The sequence below is a fragment of the Mesoplodon densirostris genome, chromosome 5 (assembly GCF_025265405.1).
Source record: "Mesoplodon densirostris isolate mMesDen1 chromosome 5, mMesDen1 primary haplotype, whole genome shotgun sequence".
NCBI lineage: Eukaryota > Metazoa > Chordata > Mammalia > Artiodactyla > Ziphiidae > Mesoplodon > Mesoplodon densirostris.
Window position 1 is genome coordinate 41304665 of NC_082665.1, and position 19324 is coordinate 41323988.

Genomic DNA, 19324 nt, shown 5'->3' on the forward strand with positions numbered 1-19324 from the left:
AGGCGGGCAGCCGTAGCACAGAATAGGTGATTTTTTCCCCTTAACTTTTCCAAGTATAATGTTAAACAAAACCAAATTGTTTTAACACAGAACTACGTAATTTAAGAATATCAAACTACAGGTGGTCCCAACGCAGAAGTGGCCGCAGAGAACTTTCGAGCGCTCCCGGGGACCCGGCCCAAAGGCGGGGAGGAGACGCCGCCATTGGCCGGCCGCGCGGCATCACGGGAGCTTGTTGTGCGCTGGAGCCGCCGCCGGCTTTCCGCGCACCTGCCATGCGCAGCCCTCCCAGGCGTTCTTTTGGAGGAGGGACTCCTGAGGAGTTTAGGTTCGTTTTCCCTTATGGAAGGTCGATGTTCCCGGTGTAAATGCGGAGTTTCCCTAAAGTGAGATCCGTGGGACTCCACTCAGTCGCCGAGAGCCCGGAACCGGTCGGGGCACCGCGTTCCCTTAGTGCCCTAATTAACGATCACTTCCGCGCCCACGGCTCTGGAATACGCGAGGCCCTTTGGCTGCGAACAACGGGAAGAGCATTTCCGGTACCTGTTGCCACGGCGCTGGCCCAGTGGGCCGAAGGGGGCGAAGTTGTTGGCGTCCTCTTCCCCCTTTCTGGGGTAGAGATGTCGGGGCTCAGCTACCCAGAGATGGAGGGCTGTCGTAACCTGCTCGGTCTGTTGGACAGCGACGAGATCATGGCCCTATGCGACACCATCACCAACCGCCTGGTGCAGCCTGAGGACCGCCAAGGTAAGGTAGACCCTTCTCCCCAAGGGCGGCCGTCCCTCCCCAGGCCTCACCCGGCCCCCAGCTGGCGGGAGCGTGTGAGTGGAGGCCGTGGTAGGCCTCCTTCCCAGCCCGTCCGGGATTGCGCTTGTGCGGAACCCTCGGGAATCTCGGCCCCTATAGCTGCTCTGTTGCTTCAGATGCACGCTGAAAATGGCGCTGCTTCCAGGTTTTATTCATTATACGTTGTGGGCAAATGCTGCTTGTTTCGAAGATGCAGGGTACGTGAATAGTGATTTTGTTTGTTTTTTGAAGATTTCCGGGGAGTCAGGGTGTTTTCCATTTTCAGTTTCGATCAGCTGAGGAGTGTCAGCCGCTGCTCATTTTCTTCAAGCTTGGGGGAGGATATCATAAACACTTTTTATCAGTCTGCTGCGTAAAACAACTACTGTGATAAAAGAGCAGATAGGATCAATCCATGTCTCTTTTTGGATCCAAAGTTTTTCAGAGATGATTCTGTGTACTAGGACTACATTAATTTCAGAGCCAAATAAACATTTCGGTAGAGTAGATTTCATGGATTATAAATATTCAGTCTGGTTGTAATGTAATGAGTAGCTTAAGCATTTATGATTTTGTATATTACCTGGCTAGTTTTATTTTAAATTTGCTGAATTTTAGTTTAAAATGAGAAAATGTCCGCCTCCTGTATTAGCATATGACTTAAGTATCTACAAAAGAGTCTGCCTTTTAAAACTGTCTTTCTCTGCTTTTAACATTTCCGCCATTTAAGGTCATTCATTTGAAAGTGAACCAGGAACACTAAGTGAATAAATTTCTAAGAATTTAGACTGAAAATAATTTTAGACTTAATGTAGTTCTTTGCCATTTATATATTTTACATGCTAATCGCCTTCTAACAGTCTTGGTGAATGTGAATTTAAAATTGTAATAGATAAAATTGCTGAATTTAATTGATGGTGGATCCCAAAGCAAACAAGAAACGAAACTACCCAGTACAAAAATGTTAAATGATTTGAAGTCATTTCTCAGAGAGGAAAGAATAATAAGTATATTGAAAGATACTCAACATCTTTAGAAAGCAATGAAAGGAAAACCAAAACTACATGGTGTCTTTCATATGTACCAAGTTGGCAAAAACTAAATGTAAAAACTTCAAGTGTTGTTGATCTTGTGAAGTTATGTCGTTGATAACTACTGGGGGAGTGTAAATTAGAACTAGTACTTTGGAAAACAAGTTCGATATTATCTCCTAAAATGGAAGGTTACTTACCTGAGCATCTCAAACTTGAATGTGCCTATGTGTCCCTCAGTGATCTTGTTAAAATGCAGATTCTGGTTCAGTAGTTTTGGGGTGGGCCCAGAAATTCCACATTTCTAACAAGCTCCAGGTGATGCTCATGCTGCTTGCCCCTCTGGGCTGGGAGACAAGTGTGGAAATGTCCAAAGTAACAGTATTTGTAATTGGATACACATAATAACAGTCTATAAACAAAAGGATAGATACCTTGTGGTATAGTCTATAATTACCTATGGTACAGCTCTGAAAATGAATTAACTACAGCTGTGTCTAGCCACATAGATTAATCTCAGAAACATTAAAAGTTAATTATAGAAGACTATATATATTGATGAATTCAATTTATAGAACATTCAAAGAAATACCAAACTATATTTTGTAGGGATACATAGTTATGCTGTACAACTCTAAAGAAAATCGAGGGAATTCTCTGGTGGTCCAGTGGTTAGGACTCTGAGCTTCCACTACTGGGGGGCCCTGGTTCGATCCCTGGTCAGGGAACTAAGATCCCGCAAGCCCGGCAGAGTGGCCAAAAAGAAAAAGAAAAAGAAAAAAGAAAATCGAGGGAATGATAAAATTTTGGAGAGTAGCTACATGTGAGGTGAGCGAGGAGAGAGAGGGAATAGCATTAAGTAGGGAGAGGTAAAATGAGGCCTCAAAGATACCAGTAATTCCTGTGTCTTAAGCTGTGACATGTGTATATAGGAGTTCATTTTATTACCATTCTGTATACCTCACATATGTAAAAATAATCTTTAGCCTGTTGTTTAATAGAAGTTCTTTAAAATTAAGAGTCTTGGTTTTGCCACTTCTTAGAAGTATGATTGTTGATACTTCATGTATCCCTGACTTTCGTTATCTGTAGAGTGAGGAGATTGAAAAGTATTGTAATTTTACCTATATTTTAGGGATTGTAAATGAATTTAGTTCCATTGACCTTATTAAAATTTTTCTTCTCTTATTCAAAATTTTTCTTAAAATACAACCATTCTTTAAAAGAAAATGCTTAAATTCACAATCTCGTATGAGAAGTGAAAGGAAGGAGGAATTTTAGGTGGGGAAATTTATAGTTTAAATAAATTTTTTTAAAATCTAAAACTTGACAACCTGCTTCCTGTGTTTTTTTTTTTTTTTTTTTAATAAGTATATTTATTTATTTTTGGCTGTGTTGGGTCTTCATTTCTGTGCGAGGGCTTTCTCTAGTTGCCGCGAGCCGGGGCCACTCTTCATCGCGGTGCGCGGGCCTCTCAATATCGCGGCCTCTCTTGTTGCGGAGCACAGGCTCCTGACGCGCAGGCTCAGTAGTTATGGCTCACGGGCCCAGTTGCTCCGCGGCATGTGGGATCTTCCCAGACCAGGGCTCGAACCCGTGTCCCCTGCATTGGCAGGCAGATTCTCAACCACTGCGCCTCCAGGGAAGCCCCCACTTCCTGGTTTTTAGAAATGATAACCATCTTATACAAAAGCAATAATGCCATGACAAGAGTTTATAAATATTATTTGATAGAGTTTCTGCTGACCCTGGACAAATTTACAAGTGACTCATGATTTTCTATTAATCTTTATAATTTTCTTTTAGATGCCATTCATGCGATATTAGTGTACAGTCAAAGTGTAGAAGAACTTTTGAGGCGTAAAAAAGTCCACCGAGAAATCATATTTAAGTACTTGGCAACACAGGGGGTTATTATACCTCCAGCTACTGAAAAACACAATCTTATTCAGCATGCAAAGGATTACTGGAAAAAGCAGTCACAATTGAAATTGAAGGAAACTCCAGAGCCAGTTAAGACAGAGGACATTAGACTCTTTGAACAGGTAAAACAGACCTTATAGTCGTATCCTGAACTGTAGTTCTATGTAAAAATCTTTAGATAATCCTAGATCTGGAATGATGTGGTTAATGTTTTTTTTTTTTTTAATAATTTTAGCTTTACTTTCTATCTTTTGCATCCTAAAGAAAGAGCAGTAAAGCACCTGAGAAAATATTTTTGATATTTAGTAATGTATATGTAATATTCTATTGATTTGTGAGAAAAAGTTTTGTATCCCTTTAGCAAATGGGGACTATTGATTTTTAAAGAGAATGGATAGACTACAGGATCAATTTAGTTTTAATTTAGTCTCTGGTTCTACAATTTCTTTTTTCCACTTTAGAAGAATGCTGTTGTAAGCCCTTTCTCATTTTGAAGACTTTCTTTGGTATTAAATTGCAAAAATTTGATGAAAGAAACTTAAATTTAAAAAAAATTTTTTATTTGTTAGCTAGAAAAAATCCTGTTTTAGTAATTTCCTCCAGCTGACATTGGCTGTTCGTATTTCTTTTTATCTCCACTGTACATTTTAAATATTGTGTGAATATTTAAATATCGATTGAACCTTTAGGTAACTTGCAGTTTTTAAACTACATACCCACATTGACTTAATGGTATTTTACAGTGAGAGAGGTTTGCCTTCACATTAGGAAAGGAACTTCTAAGCCTTCCTTAATGTACTGAAAAGAATATTGACTTTAAAATCATATAGATGTGACTTCATATTAGGGTCTGCTGTATACTAGCTGTAAATGAGCAAGTAAGGACCTTTGTGAGCCTTGTTTATAAAACGGGCATAACGATAATATCTGTGTCATAAAGCTTGTGGAGAAAGACAGAAATAGCACTTAAGTGCCAAGCACAGTGCCCAGTACATTCAGTAATAGCATGTGCCCAGTAAATAAAAGATCTTTCACCACCTAGATGAGGTACTATGCTCTGGAATACATTGTTGAATAAAATCTAGCCTATCAGGTGTATTTTTGCAATATTCATTTTGGAAAGAGATAGTATAAAATAATCCCAATCATAGAAAATAAGCTATTTCAATCATATTAGAAGTGTCGTTTAAAGACGTGTTTATTATAAACTTTGCTGCATATAAAATATACCACAGTGAAGTGTATTCATTTAAAGCATACAGTTTGAAAGTTTTGACAAATAACACACCTGTGAAATCGCTGCCACAATCAAGAGAAAATGCTTATGTAAATCCTTATTATTGGCTCTTAATTCATGCTGATATTTTAAGAGACTTTGAACCTTAATTTCTTAGAGGAATTTTCAGAAGTTTAAGCTGAGAAATTCTAAAATGACCTCCCCTTTTTGAGAAATAATTTACTGTGCAAGATGGGTTCAGTGAGTTCACAGGTAGTTCATTTCCTTTCTGCTATAATTAGTACCTTAAAAGTTAGCTATGAAACCGGCAAGATAGAAAATAGATACAAGAATTAACGTTGGTTTTATTAATCAACAGGAGAAAGAAGATAAAAAAGCTGAAAAGGTTGATTTTCGTCGATTAGGTGAAGAATTCTGTCACTGGTTCTTTGAACTTCTTAATTCTCAGAATCCTCTTCTGGGACCACCTCAAGATGAATGGGGGCCACAGCACTTCTGGCATGATGTCAAGCTTAGATTTTATTACAACACATCTGAACAAAATGTCATAGACTACCATGGAGCAGAAATTGTGAGCCTTCGTCTGCTGTCACTAGTGAAAGAAGAATATCTTTTTCTCAGTCCCAATCTAGATTCCCATGGCCTGAAATGTGCTTCTTCTCCCCATGGTCTAGTTGTGGTTGGAGTTGCTGGGACTGTCCACCGAGAGAACACTTTTTTGGGCATTTTTGAACAAATTTTTGGACTCATCCGCTGCCCTTTTGTGGAGAATACTTGGAAAATTAAATTTATCAACCTGAGAATTATTGGAGAGGGTTCCCTTGCTCCCGGAACATTAATGAAACCAGCTATTACACTTGAACCAGGTGATCTAGAAGCCTTTCATAATGTAAACACTTTGTGTGGTCCAGTGAAGGATGACTCAATGTAAGGCAGGCATTGGATAGTGAGACTGGAGACCAAACTTTATCTAGTGGAAATGAGGCACTGTTGAACAAAAGAGAACTAATTTTGCCTAGCCCTTGAAGCATTGAGTACTATATTTCAGTCTGAAAAATCTCTTTACAGAAATTCTTCCAAATACTACATCAGTAATGTCTAAGTGATTTCAGATTCGGGGATTGACATATTTTAGTTGAAATGTCTTTCTTGACTACAGGCTAACGTGTTATGTGAACACTTGCCTCTTTCTACTTGAGTTGCAGCAAATGTTCTGAAGGCTTCATGCAATTCATCAAATAAATCCCACTTTAGATGTTGTAACTAACTGTGTGCCTTAGAAACCAGTTAATATTTTCATTTTACTTGGTGGATATTCTGCTAATATCTGTATTTGTCATGTGGGAAAAAATTAATAGTGTTCAAGGCTTCCCCTTTTAATTTTCTCATTTACTTTTGTCTAAATCTGGGTAATTTTACAAATGCATCTCATGACAGTACTGCTTAAAAAATACAAATCTTAGAGATGTTTACCGTGAACTCAGTAAATGAGTAAGCTCACTTTCTAAAATGAGTAAACTCTCATTTTAGAAAACTTGAATGACATTCTTATACAAAAAGTCCAGTAATTTAGCTGGTAGAAAAAAATTTAAGTTGCCTTTTAAAATATTTGAGGAACATTTTTCAGAGTTATCTGCTGCTGTCCAAGCTAAGTATCTTAAAATCTGCAACACTTTCTGAACAATTTTGGGCAATGATAAGTGCTGTTCTCAAAACAGACTTTTTTCTTTATCTAAAGTTTCAGCTAACAGTTTTCTAGAGCATTTATTATAATAGCATATAAAGGAAACATACTACTGAAAAATTTTTTAAAGGTTTACCCAGTTCCTAATTTAAATGAGTTACTGTGTTTTCTCTTGAATGATTTTAGAAGAGGTGACAAAAAAAAAAATACATATATTGAATTAAAATTATTAGGATTTTTTTAACCTCTTAAGTTGTTTTACTAGATTTGAGTTACCAGGTTAAGTTGCCAGATTACACAGTTGGTTTCAAGTTTAAATTCCTCATCACCCAGCAACTACTTGCTGAATCTGAATTTAATTAGTAATTTTAATTTACAAAAATGCCATTTGGAAAAAATTCAACTGGGAAATGTGATGAGGTATTGTTCATATTAGTTTTTTTAACTTTAACTCTGCTCATGATCATCTAGGGTAACTGATAAAGTTTTGGAAGCAGGAGGAAAAAATTGATCTTTTTTTTTTTTAGTCCTATGCCTCTTACGAGGAGTACAAATTGATATGTCCTAAAATAAGAACTTAATAAAGGAGGGAAATCCCTTTTTCTGCTGTAAGAATAGTTTTTTGTTTCGATTTAAACCTGTTATCTTTTTCTTTAAGTTTGAAGTATCATTATAACATGTTATCGATAAATATACAAAATAAAGGATAAAATTTGAAATTATTCCCATCTGTTTTCTCTGTGCTATTGATGTCAAGTATTATTATCAAGAAATAATACCAAAGATGCTCAGGATGGGCAGAAATTACCTGTAGATTGTTCAGTATTGAATTTTTGAATGTGTAATGCTCAAGGAAGGCTGTAATCTGCATGTTCTTTTAATCACCCTTAAAAATGTGAAATCTTTCCGATAGACCAAATGAGAATTAGAGCTATATTTTATTTCCTTTGAATTCCCACAGCTGGGCACACAGTAGGACCTAATGTCTAAGTGAATGGGTGAATGAATGAGCAAAAGAAGCTTATATACTGTATAAAAGACTTTTTTGCATGTAGATTTTGTCTTTGGTTTTAGTCATTAGTGGTGGTTTTGGGGTTATATCATGTTTGACTTTAATACGTGAATACACAAACTTTTAGACCCCAAGCTAAGATTCAGGATAATTTTAACTTTCCATTAAAATTTACTGACTTTCAGAAGCCCAAGGTCAGAGTAGGATATACTGGAGGGCCCTAAGATACCTAGAAACCATTATAAGGGAAGTGTATACTTCCTGTTCAGAGAAAGAAGACCTAGAAGAACTGAAATTTGCTCATGAAGCTTAAAGCTTGGTCAGGCCTTTGAGAAGGTCCAAAAGCACAGTGCAGATTGAATACTACTTTTACTACCACTCACTACTCTGTTTATGTTAGGGAATAGTAGAGACTACAGCTTTGTCTCTTCATTATACTTAGCTGGTATTTGTGAGGCTTGTGGAGTCAAGTAGTAAAGAATACAACTAACTCCACACATAATTCATAGTAATTGGTTGGTCAAACCAGGGGACACCTGGTCTTTATTTACCGGAGGCTGATTTGCTATAGCTAACAGTATACATCAATATCCTTTTTTGTTAAAAACTTAAAAGTAATTGTTGTATTGGGATGTTTTACTAATATCCAGAATACCAAAAACCATATTTCATTTGTCTTACTAAAATACCAAATAATAGAAAAAAAGCCGTATCTAATTTACTAAATCAACTTGAAAATGGCAAACACAGGAAAACATTCTTGGGTTTTCAGAAAGGCAACATTTCTATGTTAAAGGAAGGCTAGTTACTTAGTCTCAGTAAGAAATTGTAATAGCACCCCAGAAAAGGATTTAAAGAATAATGGTTTAACTAAATGAGATAATCAGAAACATTGTGTTTTAACAAAATGGCTCTTGTGGCTTAAAAGATCATAAAAATGAGTGAACCATACCTTGATGTTTTTCTCAGCATCTATTTTCACAAATTGAGATGCCCTTTTCACTGTTTTTTGGGGTTGCAGGGGATGGTCATTGACCTTTTGAAAAAGAGAGCTATATTCTTTCTAGAAAAAATGTTTGCATATAGTATTACAATTTTTGCATATTTCATTGAGTTCTTGGTCTTCCCTGAAGCACATCTGTGAGTCCTAACAGGGATCCTTATGCTCCATATTCAAATCCTGCCGTAATAATTTTATTTCCCCCCGGACTACTACTCTACTGTGTTAAAAATTAAAATTATTTTTAGAAACTTTTGTGCCCTTGCCAGAGTCCTTAAGCTAGAGGACTAAATCTTACTAATGAAAGAATAATCTCTAGAAAGTCTGTCAGTTTATGATAGTTGTTTGTATTTTGTTTTTCAATAGATGTTAGATATTAAGGCAAAACCTACTGCAGTACTGTCAAGTGAAACATTAATGCAGAATTCATTTTATTTGCACAAGTTCAATGAACATGCTTTGGAGAAAGTGATAAAAATGTGAAAAAAACATTAAATAATGTTCTTAAGATCTTTATGAAACTTTATCCTAAGGAGATGTTTATTTGGTAATGATTGCATATTGCTAATTCTAATGAAACATTTTAAAAATATGAATTTCTTCTGAAGGGTCTATATTTGTGATCAGCTCCCTCCCCCTCTTCTCCCCAACCCTATTTATAACCTTTGTATATAGCCAGTTTGAAGGTACACAGCCCAGCTGTAATGCTGGGAAATAAGACTTAATGGATCTGGGTTCTCTTCAAGTTTATATGCATATATTTATTGAGCATCTACACTTTGTAAGTCACTGAATCAAGCATAAGATAAAATAATACATCAATAAGTTGATTTACCTCAACTTCTCACGTTGAATTCAAATCTCAGTCTCTGGGTTTAGATGTCTTAAAGTGAGAACTACATTAGGCCCTTTGCTAGAGTTGGAAGGAAAATAATTTTAGAACTGTCAGAGTGCACTAAATCCTTTCAGCTTTACTTTTTCTAGTTTGTACCTTTCCTGTAGTCTTTCAATAAAGTGTTAATATTAAAATTGAGTATGATGTTTACTGTGAGTTATAATGTTCTCCAAAATATTAAACCAGAAGCTCCAGAGTTACTTCTGTTAGTCATGTAATGTTAATAGAATCACTGGTCTTAAACTTATTTACCTTTTTCAGTGAGTTATTTAGTGAGGGTTCTTTGGTTAGCAGTTTTCATCTTCAGTTTTTAGGCACCCTAAATCTCAAGTATGAAATTAGTTATATTTCAATTAATGAATTTAAGGATTGAAGGAATCTCCTGCTGTCCACTGCCAACTGTGTTACTTGTCTGATGTGATATTTTCTGAAGAAAAAATCAGTAACTACTTAGGAAAGCCTTTTTGCTTGAAGCATTTAGTTTCATTAACTTGCATTAGTCTTTTCTATCTCTGATCTTTTACTATACTAATTGTGCTCAGGTTGTTACGTGTTAAGGTACTTTTGCCTCCCTAAGTAGTTCCTAGAACTTGTGACTCCTACTTATTTCTCAGTCTTTTCCCCACTGGGCTTTGCACAGGATAAATAATTGCTAAATTTGGGGTGCTTATTATATGGCAGTTACTTTTATGTGCATGTTGCCTGTATTAATTCATTTAATCCTGTGGACAGCTATCACTCTTTAACAGGGTTGAAGTAACATCCCGAGCTTTCATAGCTGATGGTAGAGCCTAGATTTAAACCCAGATTTTACAGCCTGAGAGCCAAGTGGTAACTAACGACTACACATATTGCCTCTCATCTCCAGTAAGTTTTTTTTTGTTTTTTGGCTGCGCTGTGAGGCATGCGGGATTTTCTTTCCCGACCAGGTGTTGAACCCAAGCCCCCTGCAGTGGAAGCTCCGAGTCTTAACCACTGGACCGCCAGGGCAGTCCCTACAGTAGGTTTTTGATTAATCCTTTTTGACTTATTGTCATTTGCTGACACTTATTTCCAAAGCAAAGATGCCTTTGAGTTTATCTGGATTAGGTAGGAGTGTTAATGCATACTGCATCCTTTTGTAATTATACCTCTTAAGTTGATTGTTTAGTGATATAAAACCACTTGGAGGAAAGATAATGTTCTTGTATGACAGTATTACTTATGAAAAGGAATAAACTGGGTAATTGGGAAATAAAAAAAAGTAGGTAACAATTTATAGCAAATTTCTTAAACTCACTGTATTACCACAATCTCTGGTTCTCTTTCCTTCCTGTTTGACACCATTGTGCTTTTGGCCTCAGAAATAGTCTTTGTTTCACACGTTCAGTTTCTTGCCACATCTGGATGTAGCAAATCTGCTGTATTTTCTATTTCAGCTGCTGTAATTAGACCCTCTTTACCTAAACCTTGACATATAATAATTTATTTCTTTAATATTTCTTGCATATTTGTGACATTAAACTTCCTTAAAGTACTACAGCTTTCATCATATCTTCCATGCTCAGAAATTTCATTAGTGTTACATTACCTCCAAAATAAAGTCCAGATTTCATAATCTGCTTTTTATCACTATTTAGCTTTGATTCCATTCATTTTCACACATTGTTTGGTCCAACCAACATCTATTGCTAGTCTTTGTATTTATCTTGTGCTTACTTAGCCCTTTGCTTTTACTGGCAAGTATCCAAAGTTGTAGAATTAATTCTTTTGTTGTTGCAGACAGTCTAATATATTGTAGAAAGAAAAGGACCCTGATAGAAATGGAGTTTAAACACTAAAAATTTCTCAATAAGTCAAGCATTTTTCCTCTTTAGGAGTTTTGTGTACATTGTCTAGAATAATCTTTCCCCAGGTTTTGCATGGCTGCTTCATTTTCATCTTTGAGGATTTGGCTTAAATGTTTTCTCCTCTCTAATTGGACTCTCTTGTTAATATTTATCAGAGCACCTCATTTCAGTTTTAGCACTTTAGATATTATTGCTAATTTATGAATTTCCCCTACTAAGATTTTAACTGAGAGCAGGGACTGGTTTACTTTTCATTGTACTTCCACTGCTTTGCACAGACAAGGTATTCAATAATATTTATTAAAGATATGAGTAAGGGAACAAATGCTAGTTTTTATTCAGAGGCTTACATATTTCTAGTCCTCTGCCTATCTGCTAAAGACAATACCTAGCATATATATTAGGTACTCAGTAAATACTTGTTCAATGAATAAAGCCAAAGTTATTTTCCTGAATAATGACATATGAACTCAAACCAACAATACTCTTTGGTAGATAGTATTATTAAAGTCTTATGCTTTTGTAAAAGATGAAGAAACTGAAGCCCAAAAAGTTAAGTAATGTTCTGAAGTTAACGTAGTTTTGTTGTAGAGATTTTTCTTCCTCTGGCTTTTTTCTGTTTGTTTGTTTTATTTTCTTTTTAAACTACAAAGCCTATTTTTTATTGCACTTTATTTCCAGTCTGACTTTTGCTACTCCCTTATTTTGAAAGAATTTAAACTCGATTCCTCATTTTCTCACATATAAAAATGAACCAGTTAGATGATTTCTAAGGTCTGGAACAATTTTGTTACAGGTTACATGATTTTGTGATTGTATGCCTTCTCAGCAACTTAACACTATTACTTTTAAGTGAATTTGTAGTTCATTATTAAGGAAATTCTTTTATTATTTTGCTTCCTCATAAATCATGCTCATTGAAAAAACAAAGAATGAAAAATGTGTTTTTCAAACATTTTTAAAGTTACGTGTATAGTGTGTTTCTATTTACAGAGGAAATAAAAAGATTAAAAAAATTAGAGATCATATCTAGAATAGAAAAGGGAAAAGTTTGAAGCCTTTAAAATACTGTCCTATTTTCTAATCACTAGAAATGCTTAAGTTGTTTGAAAAATTGGTGTTCTGTACAACTTTTTTGCTTTGTTGCATATGGTTAAAATATATGTCCATGTTTTAGTCAAGAAGAGTGTAAAGTGGTTGACAGAAGGCCAAATTATAGACTGCCAGCAATCCCTAGTAAAAATAAAGATGTTAATAAAAGAATCAAATATAGATGACTCCAAGAGATTGAGTAGTAGGAGTTGGCAAATATTTATGAGTGACATTGGAGACAAGTGGCAGATTTGGGGTAGGATTTTTCTGTAGGAAGCATGGCCCTGGATGGATACTGCTCTTAAGATCACTGAAAGTTATTCTAGGAAGTGTAATGGAAAAACATTTGTTGAGCAGATAGGAGGTTTTGCTGTACTGACTGCATTGATTAGAGAAGTACAGCTTTATGATAAAATGAGTTTAGAATGCAGAAACTAGATAATGATAGAAAATTTTAGCATGTCAGGTCCTTTAATGCTGGAACTAGTAATAGAACAATCAAAATCATTGAACAGTAGACTCCTAGAAATTAAGAGAAATGTAGAATAAGCCATTATTTTAATTCTAAGAGCAGCCTTATACTAAAGCAAGAGTCTTAGACTGAGGAAACAAGTTGATTTTAAATAACATATCAGTGTTTTCTCTTAAATGTTCTTTGAATTTGGTAAACATTTATTGAGCACTTACTATGTACCAGGTATTTTAACAGAAGACAGTCGGTACATAAAGTAGCTTATTGTTTCTCCTAGTTTATGTTTTTCTCACTTTAACTTGTATAAAGTAATTTTACTGTTTAATAAAGAATTTATTTTATTAGAAAGTGCTTCTCTGTGATCTCTCATTGATGCACTCTTACTACTTTAACTATTGTCATCTTTTGGTGCTTAATCTAAATTGTAGGTAAAATCCTAACCTTCAGATCAGAGCAATGCTGCTAAAAGAATGGAGACCCTAGTAAACAGTTTCACAGTTCAGAAGGAAAAAAGTGCACTGAAACATTTTTTTCACATGTATTTTGTAATTTTGTGCACATAATTCACATTTTGCAAATTTTAAATGTAAGATGATTTTCATAAAAATCTCATTTTTTTAAACGGTGTTCTGTTCTTAATGTATATTCATTAGGTACATATGTATACAACAAGGACTGTGTTGGTCAATTTACTGTAGCCAACCTGAAGTCAACAAGGTGTTCATCTTCACTAATGTACTTTCCTATTAATTTTCATGTTTATTAAACTTGCATTTTACAATTGATACTCCTTTATTCCCAATTCACATAAACGACTTACTGAAAAATGATAAAATAGTACAAATACCACCATTCATAAAAATTCCATAATGTAAATAGTAGAAAGAACTTCAGTGTGAATGCAGAGCTAAAAATCTGTATATTCTGTGCAGGAGATTCTGTGAGTGTGATATCTTAAAAACATCAACTGAACCATATAAGGAAGGACAATGATAAACATCCGAAATTTTTTTTGGACTGCAATCCATCTACCATTGGTCAGTAGCACACAGCCTATCAAATATTTGCATGTCACCAAAGTTTTCACATCCTTTTTAAAGCACATTGATTTCTCTCATAAATGAATTTAGTTAGGTAATTTTATATTTTCTGGATAATTGTAAAGTAATACATCTCAGTTTAAAATTTGTTATGCAAGATGGGAGAAGAGTCCAAAATTATCAAGGCATCATCCTGAGTTGCATTCGTTAAAGCCAAGTGTAAGATACTGTTACCAGTTTCTGTCCCAGGCACCTGGCTCACAGGGCTCACTCAGCACCTGGTGGTGTGAAGCCACCTCACTTTAATAACTGGAGTCCCTGCCTTAGAAGGGTCTCCCATCTTAGCTCAATCACTTGGACAGTAAGGCACATTTTAGCATCCCTTAATGATTATGTCCATCTGTCCTTTGTTTCCTGCCATCAGATGTAATCCTCAGAAATAACATAGATTTTTATATATATAATAATATAATAATAACACTAGCCTCTAACAACCATGAACAATCCACTACATGTGGGTCTGAACTTGTAGACTCAATTCAAATATCAAATCTATAATAGAAGGTAATAATAATAAGGATAAAAAACTGTTGTTGAGAGGTTATAAAAAAGTCTCACCATAAAAAAATAAAAATAAAATAAAATTAATAACAAATATTATCAGAGAACAAAAAAGCTACTGGAAAAATTCTATCAGAAAATTTCATAATTCAGTGACATGGAAGAGTAATTCTTTTCATATGTGTTCTAGAGGATGTTTTATTTTGCAGACAGCCACTGATGTGCAGTGTCTGGATCATTATTTGGTGTATGTGTTACATATAGTATGGGAGAAGTCCTTAACAACTTGTCCTATTCATCCCTGAAAACTTGTGAATATAGAAGACAAGATTACACTGGAAAATAAATTTTGGTGAAGACTAGAAAGGATGTATCATGATCTTTAATGATAGAACACCAGCTATTTGGGTAGCAATGAAGGTGGTGGTTAGGTAAATGAAAGTGTTATGCAAAAAAGCCAAACAACTCATCCCCTTATTAAAAGAACAGTTAATTATCAACAGTAAACTGTCAAGATGTTGATCCAGTACTGAAGGGGAAAGAAAATACCAAATTTTATCTCTTAAGTCTACACTATTTACTTTTATAACACTGCCTGAAAAACTGGGCAGGAGGTTAAACAAAACTTTTTCCTGAATACTGCCTTTTTAGAGGAAAGGTATTCACATGAGGTTTGAGATAAGAACAGAGATTAAAAGTATTTCTTTGAGACACTGTTAATGTCAGTAAAGGGCTTTTCATTGATTTTAGGTGCCTTGCTCATGTGGCATATCAACCAGTCGACCTACTGTCTTGAAGAGACATCCTCAGGTCCATAATGTGAATTGTAATGGCAAAGAGATCAGATTATTTTAAGATTACACAACTTGTGCAAATGGCTTAGTTGTACAGAGCTTTATCCCCACCTAACCCCCATCTCATTTTCTTGGCTTAATGTAGAAATATAGTATATTAGGGTACTTTTTTTAAAAACCACATCCAAATACTGCAGTATAACATGAAAGAATTCTTTCCTGGCTGAATGCAAAAGACAGATTGGGAACCCATTTAACATCATCTGCAGGTAGATTTTTCTTTTGGTGATTCAAGGTAAGAAGATTATTGTGGAGCTTCCCTAGTGGCACATTGGTTGAGAGTCTGCCTGCTGATGCAGGCAGAAAAAAAGAAGATTATTGTGAGAGAAAGTATATGACTAAAAAATAATTTTATATGTGCATCATAAAAACAAGAGGTTTTGTGCATCACACACCTATTCTTAGGATACCACAGCAGTGACAAGCTTCCTCTTTCATATGAACATGCTAATATAGAACAGAATTGTGGGAAAAGATAAGATTGCTTATATATCATTCTTTTTTTTTTTTTTTAATTTTTTTGGCTGCACTGTGCAGCATGTGGGATCTTAGTTCCCCAACCAGGGATCGAACCCGCACCCCTTGCATTGGAAGTGCAGAGTCTTAACCACTGGACTGCCAGGGAAGTCCCTGATACATCATTCTTAACAGAGGTTCAACTAGTTGTACACTAAAAGCTTATAATGACCTGAATTTATATACTTAAAAAAAAAAAAGCAGTAATCACCTTTTCTCACCAATAATTTAACTGAAATCATTACCTGCATTTTTTTTTTTTTTTTTAGCAATGATTCAATGCTCTTATTTTCTGTCCTTTCATAACCCCCATATTCGGCAATTTGTCAGAGATCATTTCACTATCTCCTTTTACTTTCTACCCAAATAAGGCTACTTTGAAATATTTTCAGTACTGGAGTGAAAAAACTTTAAAAAGAACCTATTTTCGGGGCTCAGATCAAGATGGCGGAGTAGGAGAATGTGCAGCTTACATTCCCCAACAAACAGATCAAAAATACATCCACATGCAGAACAATTCTCATGGAAAACTAACTGGAAACTGGCAGAACTCCTATACAACCGAAGCTGTAAGAAAAACCTCCACATACTGGGTAGGATGGAAAAGAGGCATAAGGTTGGGACCTCTGCCCCTGAAAGGAATCTGAAAGGAAGAAAAGGTCTTCATGGTCGGACCCTCACCCCGGGGAGCAAACAGGTTGAGCCACAGACTGGGCATCCCAGTTGTGGGGTTCTACACAAAGGAGACAATCGCCCTTGGCTTCTGGGACAACCACTGGGACAGAGAAAGGCTGGAGAACCCTAGACTCCACTCGTGAAAAATGTGCAGGTGCTGGCTGTGAAATAAAATTCATATTTTATGGCAAGACAAGAAGAATTTAAATGTAAAAAATTTTCTCTGCCCTTTGGCCTCCTCTCTCCCCTCTACTGTGCATTGTGCATCTGCATTATGCATCAACCAAACCTCCCCCATCGGCAGAAATACCTGCTCAACCATAAAGAGCAACATTCTCCTAGCATCAACAAGACAACATTCCTTCTTGATCTCGTAAGGGGCCACATGGCACTTAGATCTGGATTGTGTAAACTGTCAATAATCCATCATTTAACGTACGGCCCTCTGTCTCAAACTTTGCCTTGACTGTATGTTATATAACTGTGCCTTGACTTCTAACGGGCAGACAGTTCTCAGAGCTTTCTGAGATGCTCTTCCTGGCTATAATCCTCAAATTTGGCTCAAATAAAAATTTTCATTTCTTTCTTGTGTTGACTGATTAATTTTTTGTTGACATATGCTTGGCGCAGCCTGCAGGATATCAGAAACATCCACCAGAGGATACCTGGAGTCTACCTGGAACCGGTGCTCGGTACCAGCATGGGCCCATTGTGCCCCACCGGCACAATATCTTCTCAAATATTTAGATCTCATTGTTTGGGTGATGATCCCCCAAATTTTATTTGGGCTCATTTTCACTTAAGACTTAAGTGAAGTTATTTAAGTTATTCAGCTCTGAAGAATACAGAGACGTTTTGGCCCTTCTGGCCACAGGCGTCCTCAGGAGACTGAGGATGTAGCGAAGTGTCTGAGGATCAATCCTCCTGATGTGGCACAGTCCTATAGGGGAACACCACTGCAATCATTAAGTAAATACTGCTCATCAGGGGGGTACAGCAGAGACTGATAACATAGCTCTGAGTACCCATGACGGTTTTAGGCTGTCATAGGGAGAAATCGAGCCATGTAAAAGAAATCAAATTGACCCAGATGTAACTCCCTGGGGAGCTAGATTCAGAAGCATCACACGTGCAATCCATCACACTGTCCTCAGAAAGTTGTTCACATCATATCTCATATCTGAATTAGACCATGAAATTAATACTGGGAAATTTTGCCTCAAAGTCCAAACAGCTCCCATGCAAACAGTCACCTATGGGAATATCGGCTGGGTTCCTGTACGTTTGCAAGTACTTAATTGGAAACTAAAGGAAATTGGGCCCTGAAATGGTCAACTTGGGGTTCTTTTGACACTCCAAAAAGTTTTTGAGAGTGCAGTTAAAACCAGCAGTTTGGGGCTTCCCTGGTGGCGCAGTGGTTGAGAGTCTGCCTGTGGATGCAGGGGACACAGGTTCGTGCCCTGGTCCGGGAAGATCCCACATGCCATGGAACGGTTGGGCCCATGAGCCATGGCCGCTGAGCCTGTGCGTCCGGAGCCTGTGCTCCGCAACGGGAGAGGCCATAACAGTGAGAGGCCCGCATACCGCAAAAAAAAAAAAAAAAAAAAAAAAGCCAGCAGTTTTCTGGATCTGTGCCTTTAGGATCTACTGGAAACAACAGTGGTAAGTGTCTTTCTTTTTTCTAAAATTAGATTAGCAGGGAGAAATATTTGTATGGCTAGCTCCATGGATCCTTTGAATTGGTGCAACATCTAAATTGTTAAAATTTTAGAGAGCTCTTGAAACTGAGCAGGACCCTGTGGAGCCCTCCCAGGTACAAATCCTTTCCACGGTCCCCTGTTTCTTGTTTGTAGGAAATAGGCTTCACTCAGCCTCACTGACTTTCCCTGAGTTCCAAAGAGCAGATTCAATAAGTTGCTTATCAGGGAAGGGAGGGAATGCAGAAACAAAGGAAGAACAGTCAAGAAACAATAGTGCAGCAATAAAGCAGCATTCCGGTTCCTCCTCAAGAGATATACATAACAATATCTTTGAGTTCTTCTGCAGGAGCTTAGGCTCCCACCCAGATGGAGGATGTAACTTCAAGCTGAGCACAGGATTCCTGGAACACCACCCTGTTATCCCATCACCAACCAGTCAGAAGGAAGTCTGCACAGAGTGGAAGATAACGAAGATTCTGACTCCTTCCCCAAATGATTAACTTCCCTTTCTCCCTTTAAAAACTTTCATGGTCAAGCCTAATCTTCAGAATTTGTTTTTGGACATGGGTTCGCCTTCTCCCCAGGTTGCTGGCTCCTGAATAAAACCAACGTTCCTTTCCAACCAACACTTATCTCTGGAGTATGGGCTTTTGAGTGGTGAGCAGCCTAACCTAAGTTCAATAACACTCTCATCTTAAACTATGGTACCTATCCTAATTGGTATGTGAAAGCCCCCAAAGGCTTCAAAATTCCAAAATAGCCTCATTGAAAGATTTGTTTTAGAAGTCTGTAATGAATGATTAATGATATACAAGGTACTTAAAACTTTAACTGTTGCTCCCCTCTATCCTTCTTTATTTGAGTACTCATTCTAGTAATATTCTGTCCAATTGCCTTTCCACTCTGAAGACATTATTAAATGGTTACCTTTAGAAATGGGACCACATGAGGCTGTAAGAGAAGTCCCTTCAGATCAAAGGCTGATCTGAGGGCCACAGTTAAAGAATGTCTTAAACC

At 36.7% G+C, this 19324-nt stretch overlaps 1 protein-coding gene across 1 annotated transcript; it reads left to right on the forward strand.

Moving 5' to 3' along the window:
• The first annotated feature begins 258 nt into the window (after positions 1-258).
• On the forward strand, positions 259-9746 carry C5H3orf38 (chromosome 5 C3orf38 homolog). The gene is made up of 3 exons (XM_060098633.1): positions 259-747; positions 3624-3862; positions 5336-9746. The coding sequence occupies exons 1-3, from the start codon at positions 369-371 to the stop codon at positions 5906-5908; spliced, it is 1191 nt and encodes a 396-aa protein (XP_059954616.1). The 5' UTR covers positions 259-368; the 3' UTR covers positions 5909-9746.
• Positions 9747-19324: the final 9578 nt, after the last annotated feature.

Coding starts and splice junctions, on each gene's coding strand:
- C5H3orf38 (XM_060098633.1), top strand. CDS start 369: ATGCGGAGTTTCCCTAAAGTGAGATCCGTGGGACTCCACTCAGTCGCC. Junction 748..3,623: donor GCAGCCTGAGGACCGCCAAG/GTAAGGTAGACC, acceptor ATTTTCTTTTAG/ATGCCATTCATGCGATATTA. Junction 3,863..5,335: donor ACATTAGACTCTTTGAACAG/GTAAAACAGACC, acceptor ATTAATCAACAG/GAGAAAGAAGATAAAAAAGC.